This window comes from Sinohyriopsis cumingii, chromosome 15 (genome assembly GCF_028554795.1).
Source record: "Sinohyriopsis cumingii isolate HCF-2022 chromosome 15, ASM2855479v2, whole genome shotgun sequence".
NCBI classification, from domain to species: Eukaryota; Metazoa; Mollusca; class Bivalvia; order Unionida; family Unionidae; genus Sinohyriopsis; species Sinohyriopsis cumingii.
Window position 1 is genome coordinate 107,551,594 of NC_142975.1, and position 20,129 is coordinate 107,571,722.

General features: G+C 35.6%; 1 protein-coding gene across 2 annotated transcripts in view; it reads left to right on the plus strand.

Moving 5' to 3' along the window:
* The first annotated feature begins 1,986 nt into the window (after positions 1 to 1,986).
* Positions 1,987 to 20,129, plus strand: part of LOC149782437 (protein RCC2-like) — an 89,254-nt gene continuing 71,111 nt past the window's right edge. For both annotated transcript variants that reach the window (XM_089933841.1, XM_089933840.1), the window contains exon 1: positions 1,987 to 2,270. In XM_089933841.1, coding sequence (XP_089789967.1) covers positions 2,109 to 2,270 — 162 coding nt within the window. In that variant the 5' untranslated portion in view covers positions 1,987 to 2,108. The remainder of the gene's footprint in view (positions 2,271 to 20,129) is intronic.

Here is a 20,129-nt window from a genome sequence, read left to right on the forward strand (position 1 = left end):
TGCATTGCAATAATTATAGTAACGAATTTTAACTCATTTGCATTATCTAAAAAGAAAAAGGAGAACAATACGAGATAAAGAAAAATCGAAATAAAGCAAATTAGAGAATGAAATACGAAAAACAGCAAGAAAGAAAATTTAAATTTTAACAAAAATCACAACAAAATTATTATCCTGATCCATCAGGTCGATATAAATGAACTGCCAAAATTAATGCTGAACAAATCAAGTTAGCAGAGAGAGGGAGTGTGTGTGTGTGTGTGTGTGTGTGTGTGTGTGTGTGTGTTAAATAAAAGCCCATGAGATCGGTTGCCATTCTTAAAAAATATATTTTTATATATTCGTAATTTGTCTTTGTTCAAGCTATTTAATCTGCAACATGCTATTTTATAGTAGTGGATACTTATTTTCTTTGTTTTGTTTTTTTTTATTATCGTCGTTACTTTTTTTTAAAAACTCAACTATATTTCAAAGTTTACCTATAATCTCATAAATCCCAATGGCTTCTTTCTTTTCATCTTCTTCTTTGCTGGGTGTTATATATATATATATATATATATATATATATATATATATATATATATATATATATATATATATTGAAAATTTGTGTATTTCTTTTTTTTTTTTTCGTTTGGGATTCCCTTAACGGTTTTATGGGTTCTTTTGCATTGTTTTGAAGCTTTTCGTCAAGCATAAAAAGCATGAGATACGTTCCACCCAAATATAAATTTTTTTAAATCTTCTCTCTCTCTCTCTCTCTCTCTCTCTCTCTCTCTCTCTCTCACACACACACACACACACACACACACACACATTCTCGCGTTACGCCTCAAATTGTTGCTACTTTCGATCTCTTTTTACTCATTATGACCTCTATTTGCACCCCACCCACAATACAAATAAATAATTCCGACAATGTCATACATTTTTGACATGTTCAACTTTATTGTCATAACTTTTGAATTATATCTTCAATTTCACCCCATTTATTCCGCTTTTCGACTTTTACGGTTTTTAATGTTGAGCATCTGTTAGCTTTGTTTCGTGCAGACATCTTGTTTGCTCGCGTTACGCCTAGTTTGATCTCATTGTGTATGGTCTGTGAAGGCCTTTGTCATCTGTATGGTATGTCAAGTTACGGCTCTTGTTTGCCATATTTTCTCCTTGTTTTATATCCTGTATAGCTTAATTGGAGTCTTATAACATAGTTCTAAATAATAATAATAATAATAATAACAAAAACAACATTGACGTAGTATGTATATACATACAAATATATAAGAAAAACAGTTGTATTCCATATACCAACATACTTCATAAGCCAAGGATGGCCCATACAAATATATAAAATGTATTACCAATGGGGTTCTAAGGAATCAAGATTTTGAGGCAGTGTAAGTATTTGAAATTAAAAATATAGATTTGACTAAGCGAATAAATTTTATATGAAGTATTCAAAACTTTTTTTTAAAAAAAAGTTGATTTCAGAATTATAATTTCCATTGGTGGCCACACATGGGGGCATAGGGGGCCCTTCACGGAATTGTACCTCTCTACATGGTTTGGCCTACATCCGTATAACTTAATTGCTGACCACTAAATGTTGCCACCCCACCCCGAAAAGTATTATGTGGGTGTCCCTGAAATATCACCAAAACCCCAGTGATTCTAGTAAAATATCACTGAACTCTTCATTTAATGTTTCGTTTTAAGACGAATCTTTAATATATTCTCAAAATCTTCTTTTCGCGTGGTATAGGTCTGTTCTACTTTATTTTTGTCTCCTTTCATTGCCTTTCATTATCAAAGAGTATTTACATATTTTTGACCATATGTACGCCTCTTTTATCTTTCTTTTTTTAGCTATTTTCACCTCTTGTAGTCTCTTTTCGTTTCTTTTCGCCCCTTTTTGCCTCTTTTTGGCATCTAGTTATTCATGTCTTGGGCAGAGAAAATCTCGCGTGATTGATGTTGGATATCGCGGGAATAATCCGAGAAAGAAAACATATGAATTGCTATTTGGCGGCATTGTCTAAAGCCATAAATAACAAAAGACATAAGTTGAGATAACTAAGTTGGGTCCTAGATCAGGTAGATTCGTCGCCATGCCTCCCAAGAAAAGGAACCCAGAAAACGGAGATGGCCAGCAAATTAAGCGCAGGAAAAAGCGAAAAGAAGAGGTTGATTTTGATGATGATGCCGTTGAGAACAATGAATCTGCGGTTGCAGTAGAAACGTATGAAGAAGAAATCAATCAAATAGATATTGTGAGTTTCCAGTAGTTATAGCTAGATACTGTCATTTGTATTTTTTTTTAATGAAACATTCTGACATGTGCAACATTCTCTATGTAATTCGGATGTAAACGTTTGTAGATTTGTATTGTGATAAACATGGATTGGGAGGTACGCCGGTATGCCATAATCTCAAAATAAGACTTGGCACTCTATTTTTATACTGACAGTCAGTATGAAAACGTATTAAATCTTATTTATAGGATTAGCGTATACCATGGGAGGGGGAATGATCATACTAAAAATATTCCAGATGTAGGCTAGTATTATAACTATTTGGGGTGGGGTGAACATGTTCCGATAGAATTTTGTTCAGAATAATAATAATAATAATGAGGACTTTGTATAGCACCTAATCTTTCGAAGCTCTAAGCGCTTTACAACATTAGACAACGTCTATAACATAAAAAACATAATATGATTACAAAAAACAAACACCATGAAATTAGAAAGCATAAAAAACATGCTGAAAATATTTAAGGTAGGAAACATTATTAGGTCTTTAAGTTTGTTCTTGGCAGTCGAAATAAGTGAGTTTTAAGAGCACTCTTGAATGGGATCACTGTGTCTTTGTGTCTAAGTTCAGTGGGCAATTCATTCCACATTGCTGGGCCCTGAATTGTGAATTAAAATTGATATCAGGTACAAATATCATATTCTTAGCTACAGTATTGTTTACTTTCATCTATGTTGCATTTCACAAAATTTTCTGATGCTTGGCTTTGGATCGTATTCCTCCACACTAGGTCCCTCTTCTTTGACTCGCATCAATTGCGTTAAGGTCTCGTGTTTTAGTCTGGACCTTCCCTTCGTCTTGATTTTGTTCTGCACACTGACGCCTCTCTCACGTGCCATGATATCAGTGCTGGCACCAGTACAATTGCAGCTAGGACTGTAAAGTCTGGAAATACATCTCTGTACTCTTGCAGTAGAATTGTACAGGCTTCTGTCAGTGTGCAGTTCAGTGATTTTATGACTACCTTCACTTGAAAGAAATCAGCTTGTGCTCTTTCACCAGCAATAACTCCACCCGCACCACCATAAATATTGATCAATTCCTGTAGTTCATTTTCACTGTGATCATCAAGACTATTAGCATTTCTTGGGCTTTGGATGGGTTTAACAGTGTTCAGAAGCTGAAGGTTTTTCATTGATTGTTCATCAACCCTCGCATATAAGTTTTCTATAAGTTTGTCCAGATAGTTGTTTGCATCAATCTGAAACTGCAATCTGAATTGTTCTCTGTCTGTTACCTTCATCCCATGATATAAAGACTTTGATTTTGCGAGTTCATCATACACTTTGGCTAATTCTATCCCATTCTTGGTTTTGAACTGGGTGATTTTCAGTCGAGTAGATTCCACCATAATGTTCACAGCCTCAGTGTCCACATTATCTTGTTGAAACACTCGAGACAGCTTTCCTACTACTAATCGAAGAACGTCTTTAAAGAATCCTGAAACCAGCACAAATGTCACACACTTTACCTTATTGAAAAGTCCCTTTGCCTAAGAAACCCTTTACCTCATGCAAGCGCCTTTGGACACCTTTACTCCATTCGCATGGATGCGCCTTTTGACGTCTGCTGTAAACATAAGCCATTTTAAGCTGGTTTTCATAGCGCCATCTTCGGGGAAAACCCCCTATTAAATACTACATCATTTCTGCAAATGACAATTACGTCAGATCACTTGGTCACTGTTTATGCTTTGGTCGATATCTGCTATTTAAAGTAGCTGGTTTGTAATCTCCACTCTCCAAAATGGAGGTCGCAGATTTCATTCAATACTTACAAAGTTTTCACAATTAGAATCACAACTATGAAAGCTTCAGTAACTTAGGTAAAGGCTCTGATATTGATGTAGGCAGCAATTAGTTTTTATAAATTATCGAATTCAGATGACTTAGTGATGTAGACATGGACAAAAACTTGTAAATTTCGAGTATGAGAAATGGCAGCTACAGTTGGTCACGCGGTCTCACTGACTTGACGGTGAACGAGTTCCCTCAAGATTTTAAAGCTCATAAAAAAAATCCATGAAAAATAAATACACAGCTGTAACAATTGGACTTTACTCTTAAATTTTTCCACGCATAATAGATGTGTACCAAAAATGTAAATTGGTTTAAATTGCTGTTAAACGTAACATACACTACATTGCTTAACAGTTAACAGGCAGGCCTATGCATATGGAGTCGAATAGGTAACAGGTGTTCTATTTATAGTGCGCTGCACTTTGTAACTATGCTCTATGAGGTAAAGGGTCAAGAGGTACATTGACTGACCATACCATATTTCTTTTTAAATGCCCCTTGCCATAGCCCGGTTTGTTCTAGTGTTGTAGCAAAATGTTTTCATCAAGACATAAGTAGCATGGCCTAGGTTTTATATCAATTACATTGACAAACAAACTCTTGCCCGTTCACAAGCATTATGTTTGATAGCTGATTGACCATTAAACCTTTTCCGAGTAAGGTAGCAACTATCAATTTTCTGCATGCTATCCTTTGATGATAAAATATTCAAACTTGTGTTTTAAGATCAGAATCAGTAATCTGGATATATATTAACTGCCTCTTATACACTATTTCCTCATAAAATTAGTTTGAAACTGTAAGTGAACCACTAGGCCTAACAGGAAATAATGGCGGACTTTGCTAAGTCTGGGATGTATCAATTTATTAGATTGTCTGTTTTCTTAAATCATCGGGCAAATATATTCAGAAAAATATACAAATCATTGAAACCAAAGTTTAGGTATTATTTTATTAAAGATTTAACTTTAAAATGCAAAATATGTAGGTCAGAAACGTATGTGACAGTGCTGTTTTCTGACTTTACACGTATTTGCGAAAATACGGGGGAAAACAGCAAATCAGATACTATTTATTTGCCTAAAATTACTACAAGTACGTATACAAATAAATAAACCATAAATTTGCGATCCTGTCAATGGACTGTTATAATGAAGCTATATTATAGTGAGTGATTACATTACGGAAACCTCTCCTAAAAATAGATGCACTCACGTCAGTGGGAAAGAAGGGATTGCAACTTTTGATGGTGGGACTCCTGTTTTTACTAAAATGGGAGTCCTGGACTCCTAGTTTTAAAATCCTAGCGAGACCTCTGGATGTGTTTTGGTTTTGGTATTGGCTTATTTATGTTATATGTAATGTGTTGGTTTATAATATTGCTATAAAAAGATGAATTAGGCTTAAAAGTACAACTATACTAAAAGGAAAATGAACTAATAAAATTACTCTATGAATGAACAATGCATCTCTTTCTTGATTATGCATGTTTGTTTATTTGTATTTGTTTAAGAGAGAGTATGTAGTGCAAGTTGCAATTTCCTTTTTGAAGCTGAGAAAGTACGGGTCAGATGACAGTTTGTTTACATTTTTTTTTTCCCCTCATTTTTCATTTGACACCAATGTTTTATTTTGACCAGGGATCATCCTGGGCTTCGCCAGTGTCGCAAATTGTGATTTTTTTTCCTTATTGGCGACAAAAATATCCCATCTGGCGATTTTTTTGGCGACAGACTTTTTGGTTATTTAATTTGTACATACAATCATGGATTTGGACTGGATAAATTAAAAGGGAGAATGAAAGGAAGCCACAAACTTGACTAAGCAATGCATTGGAATCAGTCTGTTACACAAACGATCCTTTGTTCGTATTGACAACCCCATCTTTACAGTGCATTGTTACATCATAATCTGCTTATGCTGACATCTTGGCTGAGTACTGTATGCTGTGATACAGTCAATCATGCTACTGAACTATACCTTCAACTGGCCGACTTTTGAAGACGCCAATAAACAGGTACAATTAATTGAATGGCTAATCCTTCTGTTGTTGTTTTTTTTACATATACCAATACAATAGTTTTGCTGAACCTTTATAGAAAACTGATAACCTTTGAGGTACCGACTACTGTGTATAAATACAAAGCAAATGGAAAAAATCTAAATCACAATTATGTCTGTCGCCAGTGCAGCATTTTACTCATTGATCTTTTCCTTTTGCCATCAATCCGTGTTACGGCTGCTGAGATTTAAACTCCGCAACAAGAAATAGCACAGAAAAAACCAGTTTTGCATAATTAATAATAATTATTTATTTCTCAAAATACAGGAGTGAAAGAATCTCTAAATTGGGTGTGAATTTATGCTTATATATACGGTCCAATATTGCCAGGTGTTGAGTCGTGTAAATTTCATTTGTGGGAATGGAGATCATATTTTGCTTGTCGAGAAAATTTATACTGCATTCAGTGATCATTCTTGGGATTTAGGAAGCAATTCACTACAAGCTTTGTAAAGCTAGCCATGGGGGTTGGGGGGCTGCTGATAGACTACTGGTGTCACCTGTCAGTACTGTGGACTGTGAACGTGGATTCAGTAAGATGAACCTCATAAAAACTGACATCAGAAATAAACTCTGCATCTCATCTCTCGAGAATTTCATGAGAATCAGCATGTACAGATGTGAAAAATTAGACTTTGAAACTGCATTCAACAAGTGGGCAGCCCTAAACTCGCGACGGATCTTCATGTAACACTTTGTAACATTTTGTTAATGCTTGTTGTAATTAAATTATTAACTAACCCATCTTTTGTAATTTCATTGCCTGTTACATTAATAGACTAAATTAACACTTGGAAAAATGTACACTACTTGTTCTGGCGACACTTTTTGAAAATTGTCGACAAAATATTGAGGTTGGCGATTTTTTTTGGCGACAGCTTTTTAAAAGCCAGGACCATCCCTGTTTTGACCCTCAATTTTTTACACCCTGGGGGATACAGTGATCAAGGCTGCAGTTGACATGAACATCTATTGTTTACTAAATGAGTTGTAAATCTGTGTTCTTATATGGGCAGATGTTTTTAAGAGTCAAAATTATAGCAGCAGAAAAATTTTGAATGTATTGTCATCATACAGATGGTAATAGCAGACTGCTGTAATGCATCAAAGTTAAGGTATGTCTAGTACTAATTTGTTTTGCAAAGTCCTGGCTGTAAATTTGTTAATCACACACACACACACACACACACACATAGAGATAGAGATATATATATATCAATCATCCATGTTTTTGTTACTTGTTGTGACCTGTCTCGCAACATCGATACGAAGATTAGCAATTGTTCACGTTTGTTGTACTTCTTTTTGAAAGTTTTTTTTTTTTTGGGAAAAGAGGAATAATGAGATGGAGATGATAACCATAGTGTCATCTCTAGTTCACACACGTCAGCCACTGTTTTATTTATTTGTTTGTCACTTAAACTGTCTGCCCACAAATCCAACAAGCGTTACAACAACCCTGGCTGGACTTTATTCCTATTAGTCCTTTTCATGTGATTTGTAGTCACTGAATTAAAGATTTGTGTTGTAAGGAACTAGGCATTTCAGTGCGTTTCTCTGTACAGTAATTTCACCAAAGTATCATCAGGTTTTGAATATGTTAGCTAAATTTTATTTTAAATAAAGACATTATGAAGAGTTGGACCACAAGAAGGAGTGTTTTTGCTTAAAACCATGTGGCGTATGTTCATCAGCACCACATCTCGAAGGCCTTTGGACTAGAAAATCTAACTATATACAAGTAATCAATCCTCTAAATTTTGGAAGAATGATTTTGTATACCTGCATTCAAATCTGCCTGGTGTTGTGGACCTTCAATTAACAGTTTGTATTCTGGCAACCCAGCATGCCTTGCCAGTGTACTGTTCTGAAAGTTGTTTTTTTGCACATTTGGTCATGGAGGTCTTTGTTAGCCTCATTACTTAAATGGCAAAACATAAAGGTGTATTCACTGTCACATTCCTCATGCAACTTAACTTCTTGAAAATGTAGCCAACTGTGTTTTCAGCCATTGCTGCACAAATTATGTTTTATCTTACGAGTACCTCATTTTTGGATGATGAAGGCTCCACTTTTGCCTTGAACGTCATTTTCAGTCGAATGCTGACAATATCTTGGAACAACACAAGGCATAAATTTACGAGAATGTAAATTGTTGTTTCATTGCATGACAAAGGTGCGGATAAAATAATAGTTTCCAATGAGAGTAACTTTAAAATTACGTGTTTAATTTCCAGCTTTTTCTTGGGTGGGGTGCTTATACGGTTCTAACATCCTGTTGCTACAAACGATGTGACAGTTACAGGTCACATAAGGTCAGATCCAGGCTCCACAATCAGTTGTTACCCTATGTATTATGATAACTTTAGCGTAAGAAACTGATGTGCGAGTCTTTTCCATGCTTGGGAGGTTTGTAATCTAGTCATTAAAGTAGTTAGACCAAACCCTAATTTTGTGTTAACCTTTAAAGTGCTGTATTAAGAAAAAAGAAAACTACTCAGTTTTTGAATTGCATGTATTTCAATAAATATATACAATAGATACACAAACCCTATATGAAAAATGATGGGGAATGTCTAAACTTTAAGATTAGCATCAAGGCACATGTGTAAGTTTAATATATTTGCATGTACAGGTGCAAATACAGGTAAAATGACAAGTTATGATTGTATTTCATTTGTATTATTTGTTTTGTAATGGAAAAGTTCAGATATATCAAAGAAATATTATATTCTTTAGTAGCTCAACCATGTACATGTAATGTCTGTCACAATGTTTTATCTAAATTGTGAAAATCACATGTAAAGAAAAGGTAAAAGTTTTGTAAACATCCACTCCATGAATGTTACAGGTAAGTTTAGACCCCCAGAGTCAGTAAAATAAATGTTCATGAAACTTTTTCACTTGTTATTTATTCTAATATCATCAAAACTAAGGTTCATAACTGGTGAATAAACTTAAGCAAATGCTTCATTTTTTTTTTCTTCTCAATTATTGGGCGGATCTTGTGTAAAGGGTCACCTTGATTGTTCTCGTATACCAGGTGTAAATTGCTTAGAATAGCTAGAAACCTATCCCATACTCATTTTTTTGCTGAAGTATGGGGTTGATATCACATCATCAGTAACCCAGTAGGAATCAAGATCAGATTTATTACCAAACCAATTGCTATAATCAATGAGAAAAAAATATAATCAACGCAAAAAAATTTTTTAGCTGCTCAGGTGTGACAGGCTGCCATTGCTTCATGCGACTGTTCTCCTTCAAGTCTGCCCCATGAACTCTGATCTGCATAACAATTTGTTTGATCTACTATCAGATGCAATAACTCGTCATCGAAAAAAGTCCTAAATAGTCCATAGGTTCAGTATTCGCCATCTCGACATTTAATTTTGAATTACCAGTGAATGCTGGGTTGACAAGCATGCCATCTTTTCTTTTGTCCAGCCAGCATGTACATCAGACTCCAGTTCCACGTCAATTCCTGGCTCAAAATCACTCATGGGTATTTTCATCAACACTTTGCCAGCTCCAATAATTTCATCCTCCTCAAATCTTTCAAAATCATTTATCATCATCGCTATCAGAAGCCAGCATTTGTTGCAAGAAATCAGTGTCATATTCAGTGTCAGCCGTTTTAATTTTTTCCAGGTACCACATGCTCAGAAGCGAGTATTTGTAAAACTTCTTCATTAAATGCATAGTCAAGTACAACAGAATGCTTGTTCTGGGCTTCTATAAACCAGTCAAATATAGTTTTGCAAGCAGTTATGGCTAGTTGAAATAGCAGGATGCATACATTGTTGCTTACCTGGAAAACAACTTAAGTCACAACAAGCACTATGATACATCGACCGACATCGCAAGTAATGTCGCAACTAGCACTATACGGGTTAATCAGCAGTACTTAATATTGGGGTTCATCAATTTAAGTACCATCAACAATTTGTAGTCTGAGCCATTGTATTTTATTAATCAGCAAGACATAACATTGGGATGTGTCGATTTACATACCAGCAACGTCTGCATATTTAATGAACGGGTAGATAAAACAATGGGCTTGGCGGGCCGCATGTTTGAGACCCCTGACTTAGAGAAATGCGCAACTGTTAAATTATATAAGTCAAGTGACCAATATCAGACTTTGGCTAGTTGTTAAAACTTTTTTTTACCCAATTACAGATTTTTCTCCCAGTTTTGTGGAAAGTAAGGATTGGAGTATGAATATGTATGCACTAGGTGGAAAGTTTATTGGAAAGTTTTGTAAATATATCCCAGTGCAGAAATTGTGCACCTCAATTTCATATTACATTTATGAACATTTTCAGGACCTTTAAAAAATATATTGTGTAATTGTACTTGTCTTACAAAATGAGAAGATGAGATTGAAATTTTTGCTTTTGTTGTATCCAAGTTCTCAAGTCCTCTTTCATTACATCCGATTGCTATAAGACACAAACCATTTATGTATGATCCACAAAGAAACTGAACGGGGCATTTACTGTTATCTGCCAACCTGTTTGTCCATCTCCATGCTCTCTCCATTCTTACTTGGTTTAGATTTGCATTACCTAAGGTGAATGTTTCACGTGTGAGTCTTATAGTTTTGTGTGTGGCTTCAACTTTGAGGGCACTTCAGATCTGATGCCAAAGTCAGTCACAATGACATCGATTTTTATGTTTTGGTGGCATCTTTGACCTTGAGCCTATGATCAGTCATTGTCACAAGTCATAGGCAATAATCCACTTCAAAAAATTGGATAGCCCAATGCCTGGGCCACTCTTATTCCTAATCAGGCCCCTCCCATAATCTAAAGGATTAGCTTCAGGGCTTGTTTTAAAAAATCTAATTTGAACTGAGAAACTTAGATCACACTGGCTAAACGCTGCATTTTATTTTAAAGTTGTTGAAAGACTAGTAAATTATTAATATTCATCCCCATGTTGGCCCTTACCCTTATTCATATTGTCTGTTTACCTAACTCATATTAGGCTATAACTTTTGTGCACAAAGCCAAGCATGTGACATATGAATAGGGATTATATTTCCTGGATTCACTTTAAATGGTGCTGACCTGGCTTAATAAGCAATAGAGCTGTTACATGCTCAAATTGACACTAGAGCCATGCAACCCTAGTTAAACATATTGAGTGGAACCTACCAGATTGTATAACAGTTTGCCTTAGATATGAGATTAGTGACTCATAAAAGCATGCAGGACACTGTTTCTCACCATAAAGGATCAAAGATAATTACAATGTATTTTAATCTATTTGGTTGAAAAAATATTGCCACAGATTCTGGTAATATATGGATTATGACAAATTAATATTATTAACATTAAAGATGTTTTACTGATTGATATGAAAAAGGACCCAAGGCTCTCCATCTTTATCTCTGTTTTGAAATGCAGTTGAGCAACACACTGACAAAAAACCTTGGTAAAAATAATTAATCCAATTGTGCATGAACTATCTCTCTTAACGCCATTTTTTGGTGAAAGAAAGAATATACATGGTAACCAGCATAACGAGTGGGTGAAGAACCTGGGAATATCCCAGTAAGAACCACAACTTACAGGAAGCTACTAGCAAGCTTTCTCACATACCCACATCAGCTGAGCCTGAGACTTGAACCCACACAGACAGAGGTGATAAGTAAAGGTGAGCACTTTAGACAACTGACCACCCAGAAACCCCTTTAGAAAAACTAAATCCAAAGAAAAGAAAGATACAGTTATGATAAAATTGAAGGATGTAGACTATATATATTTTATATTAGCAAAACACTTGGAAAAGTACCATAAAGGATGTAATATGTTATAATAATAATAATGAGGACTTTGTATAGCGCCCAATCTTTACAAGCTCTAAGCGCTTTACACCATTAGACAACACCTATAAGATAAAAAACATATAATAATATTATTACAAAAACAAACACCATGAAATTAGAAAAACATTAAAAAATAAAAAACATGCTGAGAATATTTCAGGTAGGAAACATTATTAGGTCTTTAAGTTTGTTCTTGCAGTCGAAATAAGTGAGTTTTTTGAGAGCCCTCTTGAATGTGATCACTGTGTCTTTGTGTCTAAGTTCAGTGGGCAATTCATTCCACGTTGCTGGGCCTTGGTATGCAAAAGAACGCTGTCCATATGACTTTGTTTTCATAGCGGGAATAATGAGTACCGTATATACTCGCGTATAAGCTGAAAAATTTAGGAAAAAAATAAGGCCTGGAAGAATGGGGGTCGGCTTATCTGCGGGTCAAGGTCCAAGTCTGAAATTTTTAATGCTTTTTTCCCTTGAATTTTAGTATTTATTGTTTCTGTCAATCGCCGAAGATGAGATCACAAGCCTAATGATGACACATGGCTCATAAGATTTGTGCTGTCGTGAAGTGAAACAAATATTTTATTTCTAACTTAAGTGGTAGGATAATGAATGAAAAACATGTTTTAACATATTGACGTGTATTTAACAAATGTCCATCCACCAGAAAATGCAGCCATACATGTTATTTGAGCCACGGTGGTGCGTGTATTTTCCAAAAGAACCGCCATATTAGTAATCTCCAGTCAAGTATTTGACCCTCAGCTAATCAGTAATCATTGAACTCTACGGTATTGTACAAATGCACGCTAGCTTATTTCAGTGTAAATATGAAAGGAATCTACGTTAAAAAAAATAAAAGAATTACGATACTGAAGGTATATACGACAAACATTTTGATCGAGAGTAGAAATACATGTACGATAGTCTTAAAGGAACAATATCGAGAGGCTTCATAGGGGTTTGTTGCGCGCACGCTTAGGAAGGGTAAATAACAGGGCAATATACTAGTCAGCGTGAATAATTGTAAAACAATATAATTTGTGGAATTTCTTTGGCGGGTGTTTTAGAAGTAATCGACAGCCACAGTTTATATACTACAGTTGTTTGGTTATTAGTAAAGCAAAGTGGTTTGTTAGCGGTTGAGTGTTGTATAATAGCTACCATATGCTTAATCTGTGGTAAATGCCTCGGGGATAATATGCAGAGATCTCGCTTGGATTTTAAAACTGCGAGTCCATGACTCCCATTTTGGTAAACATAGGAATCCCACCATCAAAAGTTGCAGTCCCTTCTTTCCTACAGAATCAACATAAACGTATGTGCAGCTATTTGTAGAAGGAGAGGTTTTTGTAATGTAATCACTCACTATAATATAGCTTCATTACATATGGTCCATTGACATGATCGCAATTTTTTTTGGTTTATTTATTTGTCTACGTCCTTGTATTAATTTTAGGCAATTATTAAATAGTATCTTATTTGCTGTTTCCCCACCCACCCCCACCCCACCCCCGTATTTTCGCAAATATGTGTCAGGTCAGAAAACAGATTAGACCTTAAAGCGTATCTCGCGAATTCCACAACATAGCATTGTCCCATACGTTTTCTCCCTACATAATTTTCAGTTTAAAGTTAAATCTTTAATCAAATAATACCTTGGCATTGCTTTCAATGATCTGTATATTTTTCTGAAAATAGTTGCCCGATGGTTTAGAAAACAGACAATCTAATAAACTGGTACATGCCAGACTTAGCGAAGTCCGCCATTATTTTCCGTTAGGCCTAATGGTTCACTTAGAGTTTCAAACTAATTTTATGACGAAATAGTGTACACGAGGCAGTTAATAATCACCGATTCTGATCTTAAAACACAAGTTTGTATGTTTTATCATTAAAGGATATCATGCAGGAAATTGATAGTTGCTACTTTGCTCGGAAAAGGGTTAATGGTCAACCAGCTATCAAAACATATGCTTGTGAATGGGTAAGAATTTGTTTGTCAACGTAATTGATATCAAAACTAAGCCTAGCTACTGATGTACTGATGAATACATTTTGATACAACACTAAAACTAACCCGGCTAAGGCAAGCTGCATTTTAAAAAAACAGTATGGTCAGTCAGTGTACCTCTTAAATAGCTCTTGTTCGTCCATCAGAGTGATACTGAATTTTGTCAATCCAAGTCAGGACTTATTCCAAACACTAAGCTAGGCATCACACACTTTCTTACAATTGCCTACTGTCCTATCCGAACTATCAATTCTAGCAGCTTTAGCACTCTTTTGAATCTCATTACAATCTTCATAAGTTTGCCGTTTAACCCCAAAATACTTACCCAAATTACGAATGGCATTTTGTCTAAGTCTCAACATGTCTTGATTCTCGTGCACTACTTATTCCGATACATTCGGAAATGAACACAGTAACGAAAGCTAAAGTCGTTTATTTGATGTACTTTTATAAATGACCACATGTACATCTCTGGGTCTTTCTGATTCTGAATTCAATGACTGTAAATATCAGTACATTTTCGCATCCGGCTGCTAGTCAAACATAGCTTTTGATCTTGCCACACAGCTATTGCATCATGTTCCTTTTGATGTACTCTTATAATGGCAACATGTATGTACATCAAGGGGTCTTTCAGTCACTGAATTCTGTCATTGTAAATATCAGCATAGCTAATTATCATCACATTTTCCCACAAATCAGGTGGCTGAAGCAGGACTGGCAAGTCTTTGAAATTTGCCGCACACCTATAACATGAGTACGGAGGACTCCCGCCTCAGGGATTTTCTGCGTCCCAGAACAAAAATTGGCGTCCAAATATGCGTAATTAAGCGTTTCCGAGATCTCTGCTAGGTTTGTTTTGTTGCACAATGCCAATGACTTTACTAATCAGATGTATTGTTTAATGAGATATGGTTGTGGACATGGTTTCTGCTCAAAGTTATAAACTGTCACAATGCTTGAATTATGTCCACGCTGAAACTAATCATATTTTGATCAAGTGAATCACACTATCGGATGACCATGATGACAATGACGACGTATCTGATGAAAACACGCCCGTAACAGAAGCCGAGTTCCGTGAACTGTTTGGCGAGTCTGATACAGAGCCAGATTTTGAAGGATTCTAAAAGTGATAGAACTTTTATAATTTATGATTTTAGAATGAGGATTAATTTAATTTCCATTAAAATTTAACACTTTAGAATTGTTTTTATTTCAATATATAAATTATCTTTCTTACTTTCATTTTATTTCATAATATGATTTGCTGAAATAAACGTATTCAGAACTCACTTTGTGCATCTTGTGATGTACCGGTAGTCTAAAAATTATGGGTCGGCTTATACGCGGGTCATGCACTTTATAACAGTTTTACCACTTCAGTTTGGGGGGGTCGGCTTATACACGAACGGGCTTATACGCGAGTATATACGGTATACGATTGTCAGAAGAGGTGCATAAGTATCTTGCTGGTGTGTACACATGGGTGAGATCGGATAGGTATGTTGGACTAGAGTCCCACAGTGAAACGTAGCACAGAGAACAAATTTTGTGTTTGATTTTGGATCGAATGGATAGCCAGTGTAGGGTACAGAGCAGCGGGGAGGTGTGCTCTGATCGTGGTACTCTAAGTATGATCCGAGCAGCTGTGTTTTGAACTTTCTGAAGTTTCTGGAGTAGATATTGAGATGAACCAGACAGAATTGAGTTACAATAGTCCAGTCGTGAAAGTACTAATGAACACAAGTGTTTTAGTGGCATCAGCTGAAAGATATTTGCGAATTGAGCTGATGCATCTCAGCTCAAGATATGCAGCCTTGCATATGTTCATGACATGTTGGTGCAATGTGAGAGTACTGTCCAGAGTAACACTTACGTTTCGTACTGATTGTGTGAATTTAATTTTGGTGTTGCTGATATTTATTGTTTGAGGTAAAGGATGTGAATGAGAAAGTCTTGTTGTGATCAGAATGGCCTCAGTTTTATCATCATTCTTCTGCAGCTTGTTACATGTCATCCATATATATCAGATGTGCTCAGATCATTTCCAAGTAAAACTTATTTTATCTGCGAAAGAGAGACTGTCGCGGAAGATGAAAATGGAAAATGAATCACCCTATCATAGAAAACAAAATTAAGAGAATGTTACAGATGTTTTAAATTACAAAAGTAGTTGTAGGGTTTAACGCCATTTTTCAGTACACGATAGGGCTATACATGGCGGCCAGTATTAATGGTAGAGGAAGAACCCGGAAAGAACCACCGATCCACGGGAAGCTACTGGCAAGCTTTCTCACATACGCACATTGGCTGAATCTGAGACTCGAACCCACGCAGACAGAGGTGAGATGGCAGTGATCGGTAACGGAGAGCGCTTTAGACCACTCGGCCACTCGGGGCCCCAATTACAAAAGAGTTACAGATATAATGGTTGAGTAGGAAAACACAGAAATTTTGGGTAAAATTACTTGAGTGAAATTGGAAATGAAAAGAGAATGCTTGGAAAAGAATGCAAAAGAGATTTGAATTGCTACATATAGAGAAAGACAAGATATATATAAAAGAGAAGATTGAGATTGACAGTGAGGAGAGAGAAAGAGAGTTATATGGTTGAATTCTTGTTTATTATCTCGCTGGGAATAATTGCCGATAACAAGCTTTATCTGATGAAGTTATTCACTTTTCTTTATAAATTGCCTTTATATACAGTATTCCAAGAGTATTGATATACATCATTATGTACCAGTGAAAATATCTTACCTGTTTGTTTACATGTGAATATGGATACATTTGAGTGTCATTTGTTAATCCAGAAAACATACTGCTCCAGTGGCCTAGTGGTTAGACCGTCAGCCTCGGATGCGGGAGGTCATGGGTTCGATCCCCAGCAGAGTCATACCAAAAACTTACAAACATGGTACTAACAGCTGCCTTGCTTGGCGCTCAGCATTAAGAGGTTGGTGTTGGGACTGGTTAACCTGGTGTCAGGATAATGTGACTGGATGGGACATAATGTTACATATCTGCATCATGATGCCCCAGTGCTAGACATCACCATAAACTGCCACACTGCAGACATCATAGCGATATGACTGATTTTTTTTTAAAGCTACATCAAAAATCCAGATCTAACACACACACACACACACAATCCAGAAGAGAGCTGGATTCTACTTTATAGAAAAAATGGGCATTAGTTTTGTTCATTTTTTTTAAAAAAAAATTGTTTTCCTTTTTTTATCATTTTTTTTGTTGTCATTTAAACATTGTTCCCATGATATGTTGGCAATTTACCATGAAAATTCCTAATTATATACCTAAATGATGCTACTAAAATAATAATGTTTGTAAACAGTATTCCTTTCGTCTACTCAGATGACTTGACAAACAGTTGTGACCAGTAGCTTTTATACACATGATTTGCATGCTTTTTCCCTTTTTTTTAATTCTGCCTTCTCTACTTGATTTCATACAAAATTCTTTTTATTGATTCTTCTTCCAAGTGGAATGTCAAATCAACATGGGGGTTTCACCAGGAGATTCCATATGTTGTCTCATTGGTCTTATTTCTACCATGGTGACCAATTTGAATATCCTGGTCAAATGGTCATATCAATATCTAATACTCCTTTAATTCAGTTGGTCCTAAGTAAATTTGCTACCGATTTTAAATTAAATATGGCCACCAAAATTGCCATCTTGAAAATCTTGTTTTTGCTCTTCCTTCTTGACAGAATATCAACATGGGTTTTTTAAAGGTATCCAGTTGATTATGAATGAATATATTGCAGATCTGAGATCCATTATGGCTCTGCTGGCAGCCATACTGAAAATCTTCTTATCACTGTTTCTATTCTGATTTGACATCCCATATTTACACTAGAGTCACCATTATAATGTTACTGCTACTCCTGAATAGGACAGTATATCAACATAGGATTTTCACTAAAAGATGTCTTCTGGTGTCTAGTCTTAAGTAAAAATTGTTCCAATCTGACATCCACTATGGCTGCCACAACAGGCATCTTGAAAGTCTTGCTGTTGCTATTCCTCCTAACTGGAAAGTCAAGAGGACCTTATTTTTTTAACCAGAAAACTTCTTTATTATGTCTAGTTTGTCCTAGTGAAAATGCTGATTTTGTAAACTTCAGTATGGCCACCATGGCGACTGTCTTGAAAAATTTTTCTTTTCCAGGATGGATGGTGATATTAACATGGAATTTTTGCCAAGAGATTTATTATGCCTAATTGAACCTAAATGAAAATAATGCCAATCTGACATCCAGTATGGCCACCATGGCAGCCATCTTGAAAATATTGCTATTGCTACTCAACCAGAATGGATGTTCATATTGACATGAAGCTCTCACCAAAAGACTCTTAATAATGCATGCATCTAGTTGGTGTTACATACAAGTAGTGCTAATCTTACACCCAGTATGACAGTTACAGTGGCTGTTTTGAATGAATGAATGAAGACAAGCCAGTCCTTAAAATTTGACCATAGATGTTACTTATATGACCCTGAAATAACAGTAAAAATTGTGTAAATATGATCATTGCACGCAGTAATCATATTTGAATACTTGCTTGTCCATACTTGATCTGTATCCAGGTTTCACATTGGATTTAAATTCAGTGGAGTTTCTGAATGAAGAAGCCTATATATTTAGGAGTCATACGGTCACTGGTCAGGGTCTGGCTGAAAAGAAAAGAGTGGTTTCTGCTCAAAAGTGTCAATTCTATCCATTGAGGACTATCAAACATGGGGCAGACATTTAATGTGCCATTCCTGACATTCTTGTTAAGTATGGGGCAGGCATATAATGTGCCATTACTGGTATTCTTGCTAAGCATGAGGCAGGCATATCAACTCATTACAGATCAACTAGCCCAACTCCTGGGACAAGCTCAGATTTGGTTTGGGCAAACTAAAGTTTCCAAGTCACTTGCTCATGGACAAGTTCAAAACTTGGTTAAGTGTTTACATCTTGCCATCTTGTAGTGAATGTCTCAAGGTCACTTGCATTTTCCTGCATAGGCGTGATAATGTGAATATCTACTAATCGAAGCCAGTTTTGACAAATAAGGAATAACTAATGATATTCTCTCTTATCAATTACATTTTAATATTTGTACATATCTGTGATAAACCCATGTTCAGGTCCCTAACCTAGCCTCAGGCAGTTTGTTAGCTGGCAGAGTCTAAAAATTGTTTTGATGCATGTTTCTGTCTTTGGGTGAGTAAGGAGTTATTTCTTAATAATATAACTTGTGAGATTTCATTGACAGTGTGTTTGAAAATTAAAGGACTTGTCACTAATGATTAACCACCAGGATTTCATTCAAAGCATGGTTGATGAGCCAGAAATGTAACATGTTTATGGTCTGTTGTATATATGGTAATTAACAGGAGACATGTAAATACTGCTTGGCAGACAGTTAAATGGGTAAAAATAAGTGTTCTCAGTCTCAGAAGTCAACTAGTCAGATATTTTGATGCATGTCTGTGATTTCAAGGTGAGAAAATGTTAATTGTGAAGTACATTGATAAAATCAGTGTTCACAAATCTTTCAGTTGAGAGTATAACGCAGAAAATGCTATAGAAAATGGGACTGACATGGGAGCAGAAGCAGACATGTGAGTGGACATAACACACCCAAGAAGAACATGGTAGAGTGAAATCATTGGATGCATAATTAAAATCTGCATGATCTTTTGAACTTTAATGCCAAGATAAAAAATAATGTTATATATGAAAATATGATTAAAATTAAGAATATGCAGCTCTATTATTGGTTATTTAAAATTTCTCTCTCTCTCTCTTAAAAATCAAGCTATTTCAAAACCATTTTCTACCTGACCAATTTGGGACAAGCTCAGTTTTCAAGCCAACTTTTAGAAAATGTGTACATCCCTGCATACGGTCAAGTAAAAAATTATGTTTTCTGTAATCTTGCCAGTCTTTCTGAAATCCCACTGACTCCATTTTTATTTCTCCTGTCATTGTATCATTTGGTCTCTTATTTCTGGAAGTTGTCACATATGGTCTGTTCTATTTTTATATTTTATCTTTCAGTACTTAACGGTAGTTTTCACAACCC